Source organism: Urocampus carinirostris, chromosome 13 (assembly GCF_059441175.1).
Source record: "Urocampus carinirostris isolate Australia breed hairy pipefish chromosome 13, RoL_Ucar_1.0, whole genome shotgun sequence".
Taxonomy (NCBI): Eukaryota; Metazoa; Chordata; class Actinopteri; order Syngnathiformes; family Syngnathidae; genus Urocampus; species Urocampus carinirostris.
The window spans coordinates 27,978,501-27,997,685 of NC_142361.1; the positions used below are offsets into that span (position 1 = coordinate 27,978,501).

General features: G+C 40.5%; 2 protein-coding genes across 3 annotated transcripts; both read right to left on the reverse strand.

Annotated features, from left to right (window-relative positions):
- Positions 1-2,444: 2,444 nt before the first annotated feature.
- On the reverse strand, positions 2,445-5,016 carry npm3 (nucleophosmin/nucleoplasmin, 3). Its single transcript, XM_088351308.1, has 5 exons — positions 4,825-5,016; positions 4,565-4,650; positions 4,366-4,485; positions 3,068-3,161; positions 2,445-2,906 (listed from the first exon to the last, which is right to left on the reverse strand). Exons 1-5 carry the CDS (start codon positions 4,895-4,897, stop codon positions 2,794-2,796), a joined length of 486 nt encoding a protein of 161 aa, XP_088207434.1. The 5' UTR covers positions 4,898-5,016; the 3' UTR covers positions 2,445-2,793.
- A 1,419-nt stretch (positions 5,017-6,435) lies between these two features.
- On the reverse strand, positions 6,436-19,185 carry oga (O-GlcNAcase). Of its 2 annotated transcripts, XM_088351948.1 has the most exons (19): positions 18,664-19,185; positions 17,258-17,309; positions 17,090-17,187; positions 16,873-17,003; positions 16,349-16,520; positions 16,167-16,265; positions 15,802-16,086; positions 15,557-15,715; positions 15,293-15,477; positions 14,862-15,095; positions 14,553-14,756; positions 14,120-14,294; positions 12,079-12,132; positions 10,922-11,007; positions 9,813-9,917; positions 9,642-9,733; positions 8,666-8,858; positions 8,425-8,584; positions 6,436-8,260 (listed from the first exon to the last, which is right to left on the reverse strand). In XM_088351948.1, exons 1-19 carry the CDS (start codon positions 18,830-18,832, stop codon positions 8,124-8,126), a joined length of 2,790 nt encoding a protein of 929 aa, XP_088208074.1. In that variant the 5' UTR covers positions 18,833-19,185; the 3' UTR covers positions 6,436-8,123. The 2 variants fall into 2 exon arrangements, with proteins under 2 accessions (XP_088208074.1, XP_088208075.1); XM_088351949.1 differs by lacking the exon at positions 12,079-12,132.

Sequence of the window (19,185 nt, forward strand, 5' to 3'; positions counted from 1 at the left end):
ATAAGGAAAAATCTTGAGAAATCTGAGAAGGGACCACCCATGGGGTAATCATCCCCTTTCAGGACAACCAGGCTGCAATGGATGTCAAGTGGGCACTAATAGACAAAATATGGTCTACATCAATAATAATAACTGAAATTGTGCAAAATTCCCAGAGCGTAAAATCAAAGATTTGCGTAGGGTACCCAGCTACAAATACATTTTCTCCTAGCGGATTCCTAACAAAAGCAAGGAAGAGCCTCAAAAAAGACCCACAATTCGTTCACATTTCCTATTTTCCAAAAGTGCACACAAAAGCATGCTACACCTGTGCTCACGGACAGACATACCTTTCTGCTACACCACTTGAACAGACCCTCCAGATGTATAATAAAGGCGTGAACCCCCAGAGTGTTCATTTGTAATAAAAGGATGAATTAACTGCTTATGTATGTCATCATGATTCATGCCAGAAATTTATTTTGTTGCATCGTCGATTAAAATTTCACCTATTAACCAGACAATTGGAGAACTTTATTTAGAAAAACATTAACAGGAAACTTCGACCGGTCACAGGGCACGCCTCTGGTGACTTAACCTCAGCATTTTGGGGCGGCAGTAGCTCAGGAGGTAGTTCGAATCCCGGCTCGTCCGTGTTACATGTCGAAGTGTCCTTGGGTAAGACACTGAACCCCTAATACCCCCAATAAGCAGGTTAGCGCCTTACATGGCTGCAAGGCTGCTATTGGGAAATGTGGAGCACATTGTAAAGCGCTTTGGGAAGTCATTGACTTGAAAAGCGCTATATAAATGCAGATCATTTCATTTCATTTAAAAGAGCAGCTCCCTCTTTATTTCTCTGCTTTTGCTTCCAGGGCAGAGGCCCAAAGGGGGGCACTGGCTGACCTTTGCCCCCTTGGACAATGGGGACAAAGTAGGGTGAAGTCCAGGGCCCTAGCCCCTTGGTGAGGAAGCTTGGCACATTCCAACATTGAGGCTTGGATGGTCCATGATTCTTTCCCTTCCTCTTGAACAGCTGAAAGCTAATGGGGTCTGCATGGAAGGGAATTCCTTGTTTTCTTCCTGATGCCATGTAGTGACCCTTCCCCCACGTGATGCTTTGTACAAACAAAAATAACCCAAGAAAATATTTTACAACGAACCATTTTTGGTGCTGGACATAAATCTATTTTATTCCGACACGCTATGAAGTAATTGCTGAACATTCAAATTAGTTGATTCTCTTAAAATCGGACTTATTGATTTGTACTTTTGCCGCTACAGAATTGTACTATTGTACTTTTGGGGTAGAATACTGCCCCAGAAAACAAAACATACTATATAATAGACAGTGAGGCTAATAGCAACAAATTCAGTGGTTTCCTAGACTCTATAACGTGGACATGTTGGACGGTTAAGTAGTTCCCAGATTCCTCAGTACAGCAATTACTTCAAAATACACTTATTACTGCAAGTACCAATACAACTACTTCATGTGTTTTAACTCAAGACCTGAGCTCTTGTTTGAAGTGCATTGATGTACAGTACACGTATGTGTGCGCCAATTATTAAGTGAAAATAATTCCATACAGGTACAGTGTTCTCATTTGCCCGCGTCCCGGACGCATCATTTTTGCTGGGGACGCATAGTCTCAAATCAACGTGCATCCCCGGGACGCAACTTTTTTGACACAAAATCAACTCATTCAAGAGAGCCGGCTCTCAAACGGCTCACTTGCTTTGATGCAATATATTATGTTGTACAAAGAAGTTAAGAAAAAAAGGAAGTATAAAAGGAGAAGATGAAAAAAAAGACAGGTTTGTGGTTATCCCTTTAATCGGTATATTACCAACAATAATTTGATGATTAAAACTGAATGAATATATAGATTTCTATTATATATGTCACCGATTTACAATTTCAACCTCGATAAGACTAAATTTTGGGGACCCATAGATCTCTGTTGGGACCCATACATTTTTGAGCATGGGACTCGCCACTTTTCAGAGGTAAAATGAACACTGCAAGTACTACAGATACCTGAATTATTCTACCCTTACTGACATGCACCTTGTAAAATTACACATTCCCAATCAAATGACCATCAGTTTCAAGTATTTTACTATGATTTCAAATTGCGGTTTTCTAATCTGCTAATTTTTTTCGTGTTTTTTCAGAGTGCTTGTAGCTCCAAGGAGAATTCTCTATCATGAATGGAATATAAAGCAAAACTCTCAAGTGTGCAACAGCGTCCTTGCACTTTTGGGTTGGGTGTGGCAAATGTACAGAGTACTGGAGGTTAAATTTACATTAAAAGTAATGCACATGCAAATAAAATGGGAAAAACATGCAGCTCATGTGGTGCGGGTGTGTACCAAATAAGCCCTACTACAAAATTCAATTAGATTCTACAATAAGAGGTGCTAAACAGGATGAGAATGGAAAAAAAGACATTTGTCTCAAGTTGTATGTGTTTTAGCATTTTATATTGAACATTTTCAGACTACAAAATGTTTTTGTGGATGTAAAAAGGTCACTGATCCTGTATTTTTCCAAACCAGGCAATAACTAGCAATGTAAATAAGTATCTGGCTACAACAGATATACCTGTTCATATCCACAGTTCAATCCTGAGCTTGTCAATAAGTGCTTGGGAAAAAATAAGGGTGATTCACCTCAGCACCAAGTTAGGCTGCCATCAGGAATAGAACCAACGTGTGTGAGGATGTCCTTTGCCAGACAGGCCGACAGTGTCCGTGAATTCTTTACAAAAACTTAGCGAGGGAGGAAGAAAACCTCAAATGATATGTGACCTACTGCATGTGCTTGCTCTTTTTCTTTGCTGGTTTGATAGGGCTGAATTCTTCCTCCACTTCTTCTTCCTCCTCGTCTTCTTCCTCAGAGTCTGACTCGTCAACCTCAGACACTGAAAACAAGACGAAGGTTTTACCGCTCCCGTCTCACTCGTCCAATAATACTCAGACTAAGGTGCAGCTAGGATTTAACAGGGGCATTTCGTAATCAAAGCTTTGAAAAACTGGGCATTCAAACAAAGTGTTATTCAATCAAAAAATAAAGTTACTCTACCAGTAAGGTGCAAACCACTGACGATAACTGGTCCTGAGCCGGCCTTTAGGCGGACAGTCACTGGTGCTTTGAGCTCAAACTCACCCAAGCTCACCTGGGGGAAAAAAACCCAAACGTTTAACCTTTCAATGTTGAGCACATAGCCCTATTATTCTATTTTTTGTTAGCGCCAGGAAGAAGACGAACTTGGAAAAAGACAAGAATGCTTACAAGTCAGTTCGGGTACAACTATCCCACTGGTTGAAAATATGTCACATTTCTGTACAAAACATGCCTTTTGGTTGGCCGGGGAAAAAAAAAGCGTTCCGACCATTTTCTTGACTGCATAAAGCTTTCTTATTGCACTTTCCTTTCTAAAGAAATGGCTTGCCTCTTCCTTACACTTTACACCAACCATATTGAATGGATGCACAAGATTTTAAACAGTAAAAACGTCAAAGTTCTGAGGGCTGCGTCTGTACGTAAACAGTTAATATTGCCTCTAGTTCCGAAGGCGTTTCACGATAAAGTCAAATATACAGTACTGCATTTATCTGCTCCCAGTGTTTCCCGAAAGTAGGCAAACTGGCTATCGCTTAAAATCCGCCTGGCAACCCAGTGCGCATGCAGGCTTCCAGCATGCTCTTTATCTCACCATCACAATTCAAAGTTGATGAGGGGGAGGGGTTACAGCAACATAGCGCAGCGGCCGGCGCAGCCATCATTTTATTAGCCCAAATTAAGGACACTTTAGCAAAATTCCATGATGTCTCGGAATTTGAGAAAAGGAATCACCCGTTAAGTTTTGACAAGACGACTTGCGCATTTCTGACAGATTGTCAAAAGCCAGCAAAATCAGACGTCATCAGTTTTTCAAGAAGCAAATTAATATTTTTTAATTACTCCTTAACATATGCGTTTCTACGTTATGTGCCTCTCGTTTTATGTTTGTATGGAAATATCATTTAAATATGTATTTGTTTCATGCTCTGATTAACTTATAATTTATTAAAAATACATACAGTGCTTGGAACTGATTAGTGCATTTACATTCAAAATGAGGATCTACTCGACAAAGTTTTCAGGTTACGAAGGTACTCACATAACGAGTTGAATTTGTAAGTAGAGACACGTGCCATGTATACAGTTTTTCTCTCGGCATGCATTTAGATAGCTAAAAAAAATGCAAGATTCCATTTCCAATGGAATTATTGCCTGGATTTAAACATCCTCAATGTCACTTTCGCTGTAAATCGGTGGCATATAAACATTTTTGGAGTGCAGCAGACATTTAGGAAAAATACTTGATTCGATTTTACCATTGGTAAACAGCCAATGTGAAGGTTAGCAATGGGCACTGAAGTTATCTTCCCTTGGTGGTTTAAGGCAGTCACCTCCACCACATTACTTTCCTCCAGGGCACCTTCCGCCAAACAAACCTTATGAATTAAAAAGAAAATATTTAGATGACAAGGCGCTTGTGGTTTATTTGGGGGGTGAAAAAGGTGTCATCCTTACCGTTCTCAAATCAAAAAAGTGCTCCATTTCGTCGTCTTCATCTCCCTGGAGGGAGAAGAACGGGACTTTGGAAGAGAGTTCACAACCTATAAAACACACGAATACATAAAACACAAACCTTCACAACGTTTATAAAGGCGATATGAAGCCAATTTAATGAGGTCTATTTTCAAATATACGCCTAACCCAAGCCCACGTGTGCACCGGTACATAAGCTAGCAAGCGAAATTCTGTGTTCTGAGTGAACTGAAATTTCTCACTGAATAGGCTGCTTTCCATCATAGGTTCACCCCCGTAGCCATAAGCGGAGCCATTGTTGTCCAAGAGAGACATTTTTGGTGATGAAAGCGGCGTATAAGTTTGATGACAACAGGCTGATTTTAAATTTTTCTTCCGCGGGTTAAAATAAAAAGAGTCGCTGGATTATTACGTCAGGGGACGTCATTAGATCTGCGTCGCCACCCGACTGTCAATCAACCTTCATGACAACCTTAAAAAACGTGAAATGTTTTTTTTTTCTTACATTTTTGATTAAAATGTTCATACGATATGTTTGCTTCATTTTTTTAGATCTTTAATTTGAAAAATATTATTTCATCATTACTTCCTGTGAAATATTGTACACCGAAACCCGATCTTCTCAGTGTCATTACTGCACTACATTGCTTAGTGCGTTGAGTTCTGTATTCTGATTTGCTTATTATTTGACAGTACAGTAATTCATCTGCACCGCTTATCCTCAGTGGGGTGCTGGAGCCCATCCCAGCTATCTTCGGGCAGTGGGCTGGGGACACCCTGAACTGGTTGCCAGCCAATCGCAGGGCACATAGGAACAGACAATGTGACAATTCGCAATTGTATATTCGTATATTCGCTCGCTTCTTCACACCTAGGGACAATTTGGATGGGCCAATTAACCTGACATGCATGTTTTGTGAATGTGGGAGGAACCGGAGTGCCTGGAGGAAACCCACGCAAGCACGGGGAAACCATGCAAATTCCACACAGGAGGTTCGATCTCATGACCTCAGAACTTTGCCGCACACGCACTAACCACTGCGCCGCCGTGCTGCCCCAGGACAGTAATTATTTGTTCGAAAAATACAGCGCTATTATTACTTGAACAAATTCTGAGCCTGTAAAGATGGTTTGTTCTTTAGTTTCAGTGTATAATATACTATTTAATTGTACTTCATAGATTTAACCTATTACGGGTTATTTTGGGGGGTAATGTAACCCCCGCAACAAAAGAGGGTTCACTATAAACCACATTCAGTCCAAAATGACTGTTTCCTAATGAGAACAATTGTGGCCTTTATCTCGTGAATGCAAAACAAATTGTACACTTGATAGTGCTTAAATGTTGCATATAGGGAAACTACATAGCTTAAAGGTGCTGTACTGTAAGTAACTTTTCTGCTCCCTAGCGCAATCTTCTGGCTTGTTATCATTGTAACCTCTGTCCAGCTTCTTCTGTTGCGAGTGCAAGTAGACACGCTCGAATAAAATCTTTCATCTTGTTAGGGGTAGGATCTGTGTTTGAACTGTACTTGAAGCATGCCTTTTCTTTGACTATTTTCATGCTACACTAACAACTGTATCATATATATATATATATATATATATATATATATATATATATATATATATATATATATATATATATAAAGTCGCAGACAAACGTGAAACCACTCTCCACCCACCCTCCATTTCTGATTCCTCTTATTGAATGTGTTATGCCCCGAACAGATTTACTAAATGGAAGGTGCAAGTGAATAGCCACAGTGGAAAAAAATGTTGGGGTATTAACAAATACTAAGAAAAAATATTCTCCTTTCAACTTTTCAAGGACACCCTAAACACACCACATCTTTAATGTCATGTATAAGGTTTTATTTCCAACTTTATGAATCTTACATACAAATTTTACATGTAAACTGCCCTTCAATGTTCAATATGTACAATACAATTTGAGCGAGCTCTTTCGCTCAGGCACAGCCCATTATTGGAAAGAAAAGACCATGTGACAAGCATGGAAAGTATGACCATTTTTGTGATAATATCGGAGTACCTGTGGAGGAAAAGGACTGCTCACGAAATCCTTCATTCAGGCAGAAAATAATGTTTGATGCTTTCATGTAAAAGTATACAAAATAATGTCAGTTCAGTCTTGCCCCTCTGAGGCAAGCCGCAAGCATCTTATATCTACCTGTGGCAATCTCAAATCACACCAGGCTTAATCATTTCTTTTTTTCTCTCAAAAAAGTGCTTCCTTGATCAACTGTATACATTTCTACAATAAAAATGGGTAACACAAAACAATGCCAACCACAAGAAACTGAAAAAAAGTCCTTAAGTGACAGCATGGAATAAAAAAAGCAATAATAGGTGCTGAGCATCAAGAAAAAAACAGTGCTGACCAAGAAAGCCCATCAGGAGGAAAAAAGCTGGTATCCTGCAACACAAATTATTCTCTGATGTGCACAGCGGGTGCTGATTAAGTCGCACGGTAGGAATCCGATGTAAAACACAGCACATGATTTTTTTTCTCTCTCCCCCAAAAAGAAGGTTGGAACGTTAAAGATATTTGGTCCCGTGGTTTATTTGGTATTTAAAAACAAAGGCGGGGAAATTGAGATTGCTTTGTATACTGCTTGCTGTGTAATGTAGCAAAGCCAACCTGCAAAGCCAAACTGCCTAAACTTTGATACGGGCAGGCTCAGATTTGTTTTATTTCACCTAAAAATGCTCATAATGAATATATGGACTTCTAAAAATGTTCCCTACCCTTGACTTAAATCGGCGTGACTTGGTGAAAAGAAAATCCACACCACAAACCTTAACACCCAAAAGGCAAAGAACTGAAAGGCAAAAATAATTATAAAAAAACAACAAAAACAGCCAAATGTTAAACATAAATCTATTGCTTCAAAAAGAAGCCCACCTAGCAGATCTACGGTGTGCAAATCTTTTCAATGTAAAATAAGCATGTGATCCATCACTTTTTTTCTACAAAAAAAAAAAGATCAACCGTGAAGAAGTTGTGGCACCACATTGCAGCGGTAGGAACATGACATTCTGAACTGTGTCCGAGTAAACATGCTTTCCTCATTTCACAGTTGCAAGTGTGTTTGTGATGCCGACACTGGGGCAAGTGTGTCACATCAATGCGATAGGTGCTGGAGTCGACCGAAACCAAAAAGACATCGCTCTTTTTAAACGACCTACCAAAGCGTATAACATCGCAGCAAGATGTGCTGTAAACCAGAGTCAAGACCGCAGGCATCATGGAAACGCACTTCACTTCAAAAGACCTGCACTTTCCAATATTACATGTTCTCTCTCAGGTTACCTTATCTTAACAGACTACTTCTTGGCCTTGTTGTGCGGTCATTTGAACAGTGTCGCAGAGGATTCTGCAGTGCTTCAAAAACAACAGTGCCTTGGCTAGCACAGGCGTTCATTTCGCTTGGTAACCATGGAGGAAGTCGGGTTTCATGAAGGTTTGTGTCGACAACAGCTTGCCCGCTTGCTTTCAGTCTGAAATGATTACATTTCTTCATAAGCTTCGCCCCATGATTATGATGTCTTTGGGAAAGCCCTCCATCTTGGCCACTTCAAAGCATCCCAGTTTGCCATAGAAGTCCAACATTCTCTTGTCAGTCTGACGAACTTTACAGAAAGCACCTTGGGAGCCTGGACGATGACAGACAAAACGAACGGCTTGTGTTAGAAGATAAAAACGAATGGTCAAAAAATGTTGAAACACGGAATTAGACATTTGCATTGAAAACTTGAATCAAACTATAGCAAGAAATCGGTTCAGTCATATTCCCAGAGTAAAAGTGGTGACCACCTACCATTGGCCTTAAGGGACGATAAAAGACATCCCATCATGCTTTTGGCTACACTGGGATCAGTGACTTTTGCATGGATGTCCACCTTGATCAGGGATGGGAAATTGGACAGGAACGATTCCGGAAGTCCTTCCTCTTCCTCGTGGAAACTCAAAATCATCTTCTACAGAAACACAGGCACAAAAGTGAGCAATTAAAGATCACAATGGCATGATAACAAAAAGCCATGAGAACAAGGAGTTACCTCAGCCTCTGTGAGGTCCTTTTCACCATCAGGTTTGTGGTACTTCTCTTGCATAAAAGGAATCCAGCTCATTTCACATTTTTTGATGAAAGGTTTGACGTCAACGGTACCGACTGCGTAGCCACAGATACCGTCATCGTCTTCCAGCACAAAACCGTAGTCTGGGCTCAAAGAGAGGAGACCTCCGACCAACCTGTCACATCAAGTCAAAATGTGTCAGAGGACTCCAAGCTAATGATAAAACTGTTGTGATTTGTCGTTCATCATCTAGTGGACATGGGCATTTTACACATTTGCTTTCTGATAGGAGACACTTTAATGTTTAAAAACAAACACAGAAATAAATAATTCCTAAAGGTTTCCACAAGGAAAGCAAAAATAGACAATTGAAAAAAATGTCTTTGCATTTTTCCTGTTTCATTTCAGTCGACTTTGTGTTAAAAACAAATAGGTAGTCAAACGTATGCTCGGGATACGGTATTTGCTTGATAACTTTTAATGGCTTATTGCCCGTTTCATATCACTAGACTAGTGCACCTAATTTTCAGTTGGTCAACCAGCACAGGTCTTTTTCCCACTATCAGAAAGCTAGCAACTTTGATAACAAACTCCTGATTCACTCCCAGTAACAACTAAGGTTATCAGAGCTGCCACATTTCATAAAATCATATTTCAGAATGCATAAAAAGAAATTTCTGATTTAGAAATTTTTCCGGAGTAGTCTTTGAGCGCTATTTAAGGTTAAAATGGGTGATTTTACAATTAAAAAAAAAAAATCTGGAAGTAGCGATCAAAAATAACTTTATTGTACAAATTGATGTAACAACACACTGATAAAAAAGATCCCCAACACATTTAATCATAAAGTTATTTTACAGTGTCATAAAAATCACATGATTAGTGCAGAAAACATTTGAATCCCCCTAACTCCTGGAAAACCACTGGTGCCTAATGAAGATAAAGAAATGTGTCTTACTTATCACCAATGAGGTCAGACTCCTGCTCAGAGGAAGGTGCATCCTCCATTCCTTCATAGTACATTTCTTTACAGATTTTGTACACTGAAGCCTGCAAAATACAATTAAAAAATATACTTGACTATTCAAATTTCTCAAGGCCAAAATCAGTTCACTCAAAAACACCTTACCTCATCTTTGGCAAAGTAGGGCCTTATTGAATAGATTTTGGAGGTAGGCAGTGACGGCGGAGGCTGGTAGAAAAGATCGTTTGCTCCTTCTATTGGCAATAGTCTCTGCAAATGTCAAGAGAAACCGGTTCAGTTATGCTCCAATATGAGAGTTTGTGCAGTGGCCAATGGCCTTGCTATGCATTTGCTACACTGAAACCACTGTTAAACCAAGAGGCTGAGCAAGATTAGGAAAAACACTCAAAAAAGGTCACTATTTGTGCAGCCATAACAGCTACAATCCCTTGTTGGTCTGACAGTGGACCACTGGAGCAAACATCATCGCAAAGTCATTGTGGTTTGAAGCAGAACATAGCAGGCGCATCTGTGTTGGACACAGAGTTAAAAAAATATAAGACATTTGGTCTGCCCAAAGGTTTTACTTGCTGTAGGAGATGCGCCCTTCCCTCGGGTAAGACATTGCAATATTTCGCTGCGCAACCTCCCTGTCGAGAAAAAAATGATGCTTGCACTGAGAGAACTCCAAGGGGCGGGGGGGCTGGTAAAAACGCGTACATGTTTGAATTGTATGCCAATTGTAGGTTTGCTTTTAATTGGGCTTTTCATTCCTTTCCAAGGACAGCAATGTTCCTTTAATCTAGACTTATCTTGTGACCTGGAGTTCTCCCCTCCATTTGCAAATGTTCATGCAAACTCGCTTGCGCTGCAATGCTTTCGCGGGCGCTCGCAAACAACTGGCGTGGGAATTTAGTGCGCTTCCTGCAGAGAAATGAGATGTCATGAAAATCAAAGATAAGAACGCTTGCTGGGCTCGCATGCGCCGCCTGCGCTGAGGGAAGAGCAGCATCTCCTTGGGCAGTTGCTGAAATCAATCCCATTGGGAAAAAAAAATCAGAATGTAAAAAGTTTTAAGTGATTTTTGACATTGTGAATTAAACTACTGCCTCACACCCAAAATGTCCTTGAGAGAAGTGAGGGTGCAAACAATGTTTAACTATCGGCTCACCTTTGACAGACCAAATCCCTTCATACCTGCACACACTTATCATGTCTTCTTTGCTTACAAAACGTTTTTTTCTATTTGATGGCAAATTTAGTACATTAGATACCTGGAACTCTCCTGCTAGACCTCCCCTAAAGGCCCACGGTTCTTGGTCTCCTTTAGGGAATTGTGCTGAGGACTGACTACGACACCCTGTTAGGAGCAGAGCCAAGCGAAGAGTGTTACCAAAGCATGGGGCTCTCACGTGCGGGCAGAAATTGTCGGGGAAGGAGGGAGGGCGATTATCAGTTTCCTGAAGCATAATTGTATCACGATTCACGCATTAAAATAAAACGAGAGTGCTTGTTTTGGATTATTTAAAGAGGAAAAGGAGCTCGAACAACTAAAGCTTACGTGACTACAACGAGAGCAATATAATTTCCATGGCAGCCAGGTCAAAACATTATGCAGGCAGACCAAAATATATGTACAACTCGCAGAAACATGTTGCACACCCCGCAAAATATAAATAAGGCTGGATTTCCTAGCCGTGAGACTCTCAATCAAACAGCACCATATTGAATTTATGTAAGCTTCAGTTGTCTTCACCCTGCTGATCGCATCACCCGGTGTGAAGTCACATTCCCTTCTCATCTGCCGTGTGACATAACTGGGGAGCACGACTCAAAGCAAAACCACACGCGAGTCATGGCACTCTTGACCAGATTCAAACAAGATAAGGTGAGAGCATATGAAAAAGTGGGAGTGCGCCCACATGACCCCAGCATGGCTCTCTAAAACATCTGATGATCATGCGCAATGCGCTTCTGACACAGCAAGCGGATGCACCCACGGGGAAGAACAGTGAAATGGCTTTTATTTAATTTAGTGTCCCAACATGAAGAAAAGCTTCTCTGATTGCTTTGCCCACATTAAATCATTACACAGGTATCAAGAACCACCACTTGGTCCAAAAAGATCAGAATTGCACAGGTAAGTTTGTGTATGATCAGGGGTAAAATTCCCTTAAGCAGGTGCATCAGGCTGGTCTAAACCACTTATTCAAGCCTAATAACAGAAAATAAAAACAAAAGCATATGTTAGAGAAGCTGCCAGAAAAAAAGAGAACATTTAGGAGTTAACACTCAAAACTCAAAATCGCTGCGCAAAAATGTGACTTCATCCGGGGGATGGCACAGCTTCCTTCACTCCTTTTCAACTAGCACATTTATCAGTCGCATTTAAGAAAAAGGCATGAATCCGTTTAGCCTGCATCGCACATACATCGGCCACTGTCGATCCAATAGCAGTAGAAACTTGTACTGTGGATTCGTCCATCTGTACATAATGAAGGGAGAAAACAGTAGAGAATCTCCATTAGTAGTTGCACTTAGTACAAAAAGCAAGGAGTTTGCGACTAAGTGCCGGCTTCACAGCTTGCAGCATGGCGACCAGAAATTATGCACATGACAATGCAGTTATTAGACATGATAATCTGAATGTGAAAGGATCTCTTTTCTGTAACACATTTTAGTAAAAGCACAAATCATTTTAGGTTTTGGTTTAACCAACATGGGTTTTGCTGCCTGCTGTGTACTGGAATCCTCAGCTTTACCATATAGGATAGAAACCTGTGAATGAAACTGGGTTACTGGGAGTAACCTACAGGCCATGCTGGTGCTTCAATCTACAGACAACACAAATTCATTTCAATTAGTGTGACTTAACTGATAAAGTGCAGACCTTGTGACATAAATATTTGTTTTTCTTAATCAGTGGCCTTAACTCCAATGGATGCACTGCTGTGAAGAATGACTTGGGGCGTTGCTCTTTTTTGATAAATAACTTGAGTTTTCCTGGGTTATGACTGAGGTAGACAATTTAGCATTTGCACATTTTCTGGCAGTTTGAGGTACACAATTTAGCATATGCAAATTTTCTGGCAGTTTTGCTTTCTTTACAAAAAAATCAAAGATGTCATATTGAGTAATGTATTACTTTTATTATAGGGCACATCCAAGATTTATGTAGAGGGATGATAAGCCCTTCCAACACTTGTTGTTGGTTGATTAAGTAATGGACAGAAAATACCATCCATGGTCATTTTTAGATGGAGACATTTTCCAGAAATACAGGATGATTAATGAAGACACTCCAGCTGCTGTACAATAGTGTAAATAAGGGTTTTGACATGACGTAGCAACTAGTGTAGGAACGACGGACAAGATGGTAAACCTCACAATGCCGGCCAAGTTAAGCTACTATATGTTGACATCATAAATGGTTTTGCCAAAGTGTCTTTATTCAGGAAAATGTACTCAGTTATTGCTGAAAAAAAAAAATTCTAAGCTGCGCATACTGCTGGCAAACATCTGTCACGCTTTGACCTGAGAGTGGATTTCTGGAGTGCAACCATGCATGAGTGAAGTTTCTATCCCACTGTATGCATGATCCCTCAAAAGATAATGTTTATTGCCTCACTCTCGCTGATGATCAAAGCAGAACCCAAAAGAGACGTGAAGGTATGCATTTTCATGTCACTGATATTGCCCCAAGATTCATTACGTTGAGCAAATCTTTACTATGACCTCAAAAGAGGTAAGTTAATGGTGATCATTCGGAGGGCTTCAAGTTGAGAAAAAAATAGATGCCACTCAGGAAATAAATAATTGTATTTTTCAAGGGAATTGATGTCACAGTAACAGAGGTTTAGTCTAAAGGAAGTCAATTTTAGAACATGTTTGTCTGTGTTCCGCAGCAGAATGGCCTTTCATAGTTAATGAATCAAATTGCTGTTCAAGTTCGCATGCGCTACGGCGTGGAGGACGAGGATGCCCACGGGCGCCCATCCCCACAGACAGAGATGGAAGTGAGTTCCTCCCCGTAAGAGTGATGTTGTGATGTTACTGGATACACAGCAAGCAGCAGTAGCCCTTGATGGGTTGTTTGCCACTTTAATTTGGTTTGGATTTATCTATTACATCAGAAAAATGCTAGCGGCGCAACCAGCATTTAGTCAGATTGTAATATATGTGTATTAAACTAAGAGCATAATCTAATTTAATGCTCAAAATATTAGAAATTATAACGACCATGCTTTCTCTATGCAGGCCATGATTTTTTTGTTGTTGGTTCGTTTAAGACCAAAATAATCCAAGAAACAAACTAATCATAGGCCACAGCCCTTTTGTGCATAAAAGTCATGTGTGTTGTATCACCAATGTGACACATTAAATGATGCAAATATGCCTGCTGAGGATTTATAGCTAAAATGAATGCTGTGCCTGCAGGGAAAAAGAAGCAGTTTTGTTTGTCTTGTACACACCTAGCCACTGGACAAAAGATTTGACCATAGAAATGATGCTCTTGATGTCCCAGATGTAAGGGTAGAGGTCATACAGGATAGTGCGGTTGGCCGAATTGGACAGACGTGTGAACATGTGGATGACAGAGCAGCACATGTCCTCGAACTTCTCTGCTCTCAACTGCCATTCTGTAACCTGAAAAACGGAATGATGCATTGGCTATTACTAAACTAGTTTCGTTTTATTCCCAAATCTTCAATTCAATGCTTTTTATCATAAATCCATTTCATCTCCAGTTGATGCTACCACCACCTGAAGGACAATATAGGTAGTACATATCTATTTCAATTTCATGCTACACCACCTGATGGACAATACGTGTAGTACACAGCCACCATTTTGTATTCTATCACGGGCAAATTCTGTTGAAAAGAAGTGATGATTGCCACGGACCTTCTCGTCTTCTTTGGTCTTGCAGTTGACGCTGACCACGCTGCTATTGGCTCGCAGCCAGTTGAACTCTTTCAACATTTGCATGGCCTTGGGCCCATGCTCATAAGGCAGGTAGAAGAGTTCGGCCAAGAGGCACAGGTCATCGATGGAGAGCGGCTCCACTGTGAAGAGGGGCTTCTCATCTGGACCTGGTGCAAATAATTCCTGGAGGAAACAAAGTTTAAGAAAATACTCTTGGATAAGATATGAGAATACTACAAATATGTTCATTGGCCAATCTTAAAGTAGATGTGATATGTCATTATGTACCTGTTTGAGTTGATCATCTGTCTGCATTGGGGCAATATCGCTCCCAGAATCCTCCAGTATGGACTCTTCTGAAGACTTGGACTCTGCCAAGCTCTCCTTGTCTGTATCCATAGGCTTTAAATCTTCCACTTTATCAGGCAAGACAGGGGCGTCAAGTTTAGCTTCTGTACCCGTCTCTTCCAGCTTCTCCACCACCATTTCCATAGGTTCTTCATCAGATTCTTTCTTTTCCACCTTAACAGGCATTAGTACAGTTCAAAAATAAAGAAAGCCCCTCTGCATTTCCTCATATGCATATGTATCTAGTTAAACTAAAACTTAAAAAATAAATTATTAATGTAATCATGCATCAAAGGACAAGGCTTGTAAATCAGAAACTATTACTTGAGTAAGCATGGTCCTTTTTAATTGAAGCAAAAGCAAACCACTACCTCCTCTTCCTGCTCAGCTGTTTCAACCACAGTGTGAGGTTCCAATAGATGAGGGGGCATGGCGGGAGACATTATAGGCTGCTGGAACACAGTGGTCACTGTGGTATCGGAGCAAAGTGTTGGGGGGGCCATGGAGGATACATCGATTAATGCATTTTTGGCCATGCACTGAGGCACCTGTCGGCCTGGAGCAATTGAAACATTTTGGTTATGGTGCTTTAACCCACCAAAGAGAAAATAATGATTTGTCGGGTTTCCTCTTACTGTTGTATTGATGAGGCTCAACAAAGTCTCCAAGCCACTCGGTGAGAGCCAGTTTAAGCGCGAGCTGCGGGCTGTAAAGCATGTCTGTCTCAAGTTCTTCGTCACTACCCTCATTCTCCAATTTAATTTGAATGGAGACGGTGCTTTCTTCACCATCCGCTGATAAGAGGCAAGTAGATTCAAATGCGTTAATGATGCAGTATTGTAAAAAAAAAAAATATTTTCCAGAAATAGATCAGACGTACTCATGACCACATCCTTGCGCACACCGTTCATGTTGGACTTATACCAAGTTGCCAAGGTGTGGATGGCAACAAAATTGGATTCAAACTCGCAATTGGGGTTGGTGAGGACTCCCTTTAACCTGGGGATGAGTTCTGTGGAGCGCCCTTTGTAAGGACCCAAGAAAAGTCTCTTCTGGTCATAGTCATTGGCGTGAATGTTGTCCCAGATCACTGGAGCTCTTCTCAATATCTTTGACACTTCCTCTATTGACTCAACTGTGATGTCCTTGGATACCACTTTGGGCCCTGACAACAGCAAAGTCATATGAGTATAAGATTAAAAAAGCAGCGACAATGATGCTTTTGAGGACATGCATCAAACATACCTGTCCACAAAATATCGATGCCAGGCAAAAGCTTCTCTCCCACTGTGTGAAGGTAGGGAGACTGAGACACGTTTGGGTAGCAAAAGGTTCCGCAGTATTCTGGCAAACAAATATTGATTATGTAATAAATAATGAATTTACAAAAGAACTAACATGAGATTTATGGTGGTTAAAAATCATACCTGTGGGACAAAAGAGGAAAGTTTCCGGCTCTCCAAGGTATTGATAGATTTCATTAGTGATGGACACCTGAGCATGTGCAAACGAGCTGAACACCTCTTTGTCGGCAGGGCACATATTGTGATCGATGTCGTCAAAAAGTAAGGCAAATGATTTGCAACCAAAGTGTGTCACCTAGTGAACAGATGTGGACCCCGTTAAAAAATACCCTATTAAATAGAGTGGCACTAATAGATCCATGCGTCATTCAGTGTGCAGTTTTACCAAAATGTTGTATTCGAAACATCAAACTCTCTTCAGTGTATCTACAAGTTCTTAGATCGACATATTCGTAATACACATCCTTTATACTGATATTAACTCGGTCACTATGGGCCAAGTATTGTGGTTGACACGAAGGTTAATGTTTGTGCATGGGAGAGTGTGTAATGAAATTTCCTTTACTTGTATGTTAAGCACATGTGAGAAATTAAAAAATACACTTTGAAGATTGGACACATTGAAATAAATATATATGTTGTTATACCTGGTCCAGTTTCCTCTTGAGTGCTGTGACCTCTTTCTGATTAGAAAAAGTAATGTCAAGGCCAGGAGAAATAGCATAGATGAACTCAGTGTTGTACTCTTTGGCTGCTCCAATGAGAGTCATTAGTTGTTCTGGGAATTGAGGGGGGAAAGTGTTTTGAATGACTTATATGAGCCGTGTAAAACAGAACATTTCCCCATCTTCTTTAAACAATCACCTGCTTCCTCCACTGAGTACAACTCCCTCCAGAACATTCGATGTTTGTAGTCATCCTTGGGTGCGTAGAGGTACGTGTTTAGTCCCCATTTTTGCTGTCTATAAAACAAAAACTTATGAAATTAAATGCACAAACACAATCTATTCAATATAGGTCGATATATTTTACCTCCTAAACAATTCTTTCCTCTGTTCCATCGTCCATGGCCGTCCATAAAACCCTGCAAGAAAAAAATGCAACCTTTTTAAATGCTCAATCCTTGGAAGTCTACTTTTTAAAAACACATATTTTGTTGAAAAATTACAACTAAATTATTGATACTCGACTAATGTTTTAGTAAGGATGCTATTTTCATCGGTGGTACATACTTGATAACCAAAGCAATGACTGAGACATACCACAAGGAATTAAAACATTCTTCACCCACCCACCCCTCAAAAAAAAGAATGTGAGAGGAAAAAATGCTGGGGATAGAAAAAAAGAGCATTTATATTTAAATTCTTTACTCTTATTTTTGCACAATGTTGCTTCTACATATCATTGCGCTATTTTCTGAAGCGATTACGTGTTAAGACAGTAGAAATTCCCAATATTTTTTTCTTCTTTAAAGTCATTTATTTGACGTTTATTTTAGAGTGTCCTTCCTAGACGGTGTGGTATGTATGGTGAGGGAATGGCTGCAGACCTACAAACAAGGGGGGAGGTCAGCAACACAGCCCAGAAAATCATCAGATGCTCCATACCCAGTCTGGAGGACATTGCTGGCTAGCAATACAATAGCAAAGCCAACATTATAAAAGATTCCTATCACTGGGCAACCACCTCTTTGACCTACTGCCCTGAGGCAGAAGCTAAATGGTCCCTTAAAACAAAAACAAAGAGGCTCAGAGACAGCTTCTTCCCAAACTTGTTACCTTATACAAGTGCATATGTGTGGAAAATATATACTTTACCCATGTATGAAAAACGAGTCTTCATATTTTTTACTTTGGAAATATGTTGATATCGATGCACTTTTTTTTATTCTACTCTTGTTCTGATGCACTTATGACTTGGGCCAGTCTCTTATATCCATCCATTAACTGCACTGCTTATCCTCTGTAGGGTCGCGGGAAAGCTGGAGCCCATTTCAGCTATATTCGGGCAGTGGACACCCTGAACTGGTTGCCAGCCAGTCTCAGGGCACACATAGACAGACAAGTCACTCGCTCATTCACACCTAGGGACATTTTGGACCAGCCAATTAACCTGAAACGCACGACTGTAGGAGGAATCCGGAGAGCCGGGAGGAAACCCACGCAAGCACGGGGAGAACAGGCAAACTCCATACAGGAAGGTTCGATCTCATGACCTCAGAACTGTGCCGCACACGCACGTATTTTCTCTTTAGAGCCCGAGATTTCATGTTTATCCTGGAGTGACACGTCTAATCTCGTTGTAAACAAGGTTCATTAGGTTGTTATCAATGTCAAAAAGACAATTTTATTCCCTGGATACAAATTATTTGTTGACAATAAACGGTGCACCAATTTATCTTTTATTTGCAATTACAAAACGCTATTAATCCAAATTACCTTCCACCACTCCGCTGATGAATTTTCTATGGCCCGTCGCTTCAACGCAGATTCCTGCGGATTCTTCACACAGGCCGGGACTCGCAGCACAAGCCTCTGTCGAGACTGGACTGGGGATCGGTTCACTTTCTACCGGTGTTCTCTCCAGTGTCTTATCATTTTGGACCATTTTTAAAATGGTGCAACCTCCACAAAGGAGGAGTGAAATCCAGGAAAAATGCTGTTGGTTTCAAGCGAATGTCGAAGAAGTCTAACAAGGCGGAGAGCAGGTCTGGCGTTTTTTTCCTAAGCAGCCGTAGCAAAAAAAAATCAGAAACCTATTCGCAACTGACTTCACTCGAATCCAAATGTATTTAACAGGATAACGTCTTAATATGAATACAAAATGACCCACAATACATTTTTGTTTAATTGAAGTGTCCGTTCCTCTCCTAAGATTTGGACCGTTTCCCCCCTCAGCTCTTCCTGTTTACACCCAGTGCGCATGTTCAGTAGACTAGTTTGAACCAGTCAAAGCCAGAT